We start from the raw sequence: 1,133 nt of genomic DNA, 5'->3' as shown, positions 1-1,133 counted from the left end.
GTAACTGACTATTAATAGATTAAATATTGAAATCAAACAAAAAAAGAACTGTATCATCAGCATACATTATAATATTTGAATACTTCAATATTTTTGGAAGGTATTGCTGACTTGATAATAAACTCCTCACCGTCTTTCCTTCACAGATCAAACCTCCAGATGAGGCTGCAGTAGGACTTCCTGCAGTGACTGAAGTAAAACAAGCTTKTAAATTAGCTACAAATCTTAAATAGTGTTATTCCAATAAAACAATTTACTCACGTGTGCTTTCTGCCCATCTGCAGACAATTGAAGCTGTTACAACAGAAACAGAGGCTGAACAGGTGAGTTATCTGGATAGTTAGTGTCACTAAAACAACTTGAACAATTCAAATCACCTTGTTTTTTTCTTCTTCTACACTCATGTAGGACTTGTTTTTAACATGTTGTCTTTGCTTGTGCAGTCACATGGAGTCTGTGAGCCAGAGGCTGAGGAGGGAGCCGAGACCTTCACGGAGGAAAATCTGGAGGTTAGGGTGGAGGTGGAGGAGGACGTCACAGATTTCTGTGTAGCGGAGCCGGGAAYGGAGGCCGCCAAAGAACCAGCGGCAGAAGACTTCAGCAGTGACCACGTTTCTGCCCGAGCAGAAACTGAAGCGATCACAGAGACGCTGAAACCAGAAGAGTCCACGGAGTCGATCGGTCCTGCAGCTTCAGCTTCAGCTCAGGAGGGAGAGCGGAACGCGGAAGCAGACGTGTCGGTTGAAGACGACGAGGCTGCAGTCTGTGCTGAACCTGTAGCAGCTGCAGAGGTCGAAATTCTATTTTGTCTTCACTTCGTATTGCTTTCATCTCTGACTTGTTTATAGCCTGCAGTTCACTGTGGATGTTTTTGTCAAATATTGGAACACAGCACTTTTAAATCCATGACAAATTTCATCACGGCTATAATAAAGTGTAGCATTTTGTATGGCTTTGTAAAATTTAATTCCAAAAGCAAACAAATACCGAAGTCTTTTCTTTTATTTTGTCTTTATGTCAGGATGCTGCAGTCCAGCCTTTGGAAATCCACTCCACAAAAAACACTAAAAGTTTTTAGCTATTATAACTTAAAATTCATAAAATTCTAAATGTATTTTTTAATATATTAAAAA

At 40.2% G+C, this 1,133-nt stretch overlaps 1 protein-coding gene across 1 annotated transcript in view; it reads left to right on the top strand.

Annotated features, from left to right (window-relative positions):
- The window catches only part of si:dkey-164f24.2 (fibrous sheath CABYR-binding protein), a gene marked incomplete at its 5' end in the record, with an annotated part of 10,344 nt that overhangs the window by 7,364 nt on the left and 1,847 nt on the right, over positions 1–1,133 (top strand). The window contains 3 exon segments of the mRNA XM_014011706.1: positions 147–194; positions 285–323; positions 444–791. Of these exon segments, the coding sequence (XP_013867160.1) occupies positions 147–194; positions 285–323; positions 444–791 (435 nt within the window).

The sequence above is a fragment of the Austrofundulus limnaeus genome, unplaced genomic scaffold, assembly GCF_001266775.1.
Source record: "Austrofundulus limnaeus strain Quisiro unplaced genomic scaffold, Austrofundulus_limnaeus-1.0 Scaffold84, whole genome shotgun sequence".
Taxonomy (NCBI): Eukaryota; Metazoa; Chordata; class Actinopteri; order Cyprinodontiformes; family Rivulidae; genus Austrofundulus; species Austrofundulus limnaeus.
The sequence above is the reverse complement of the archived record's forward strand: the minus strand, read 5'-3'. Positions and strand labels throughout refer to the sequence as shown.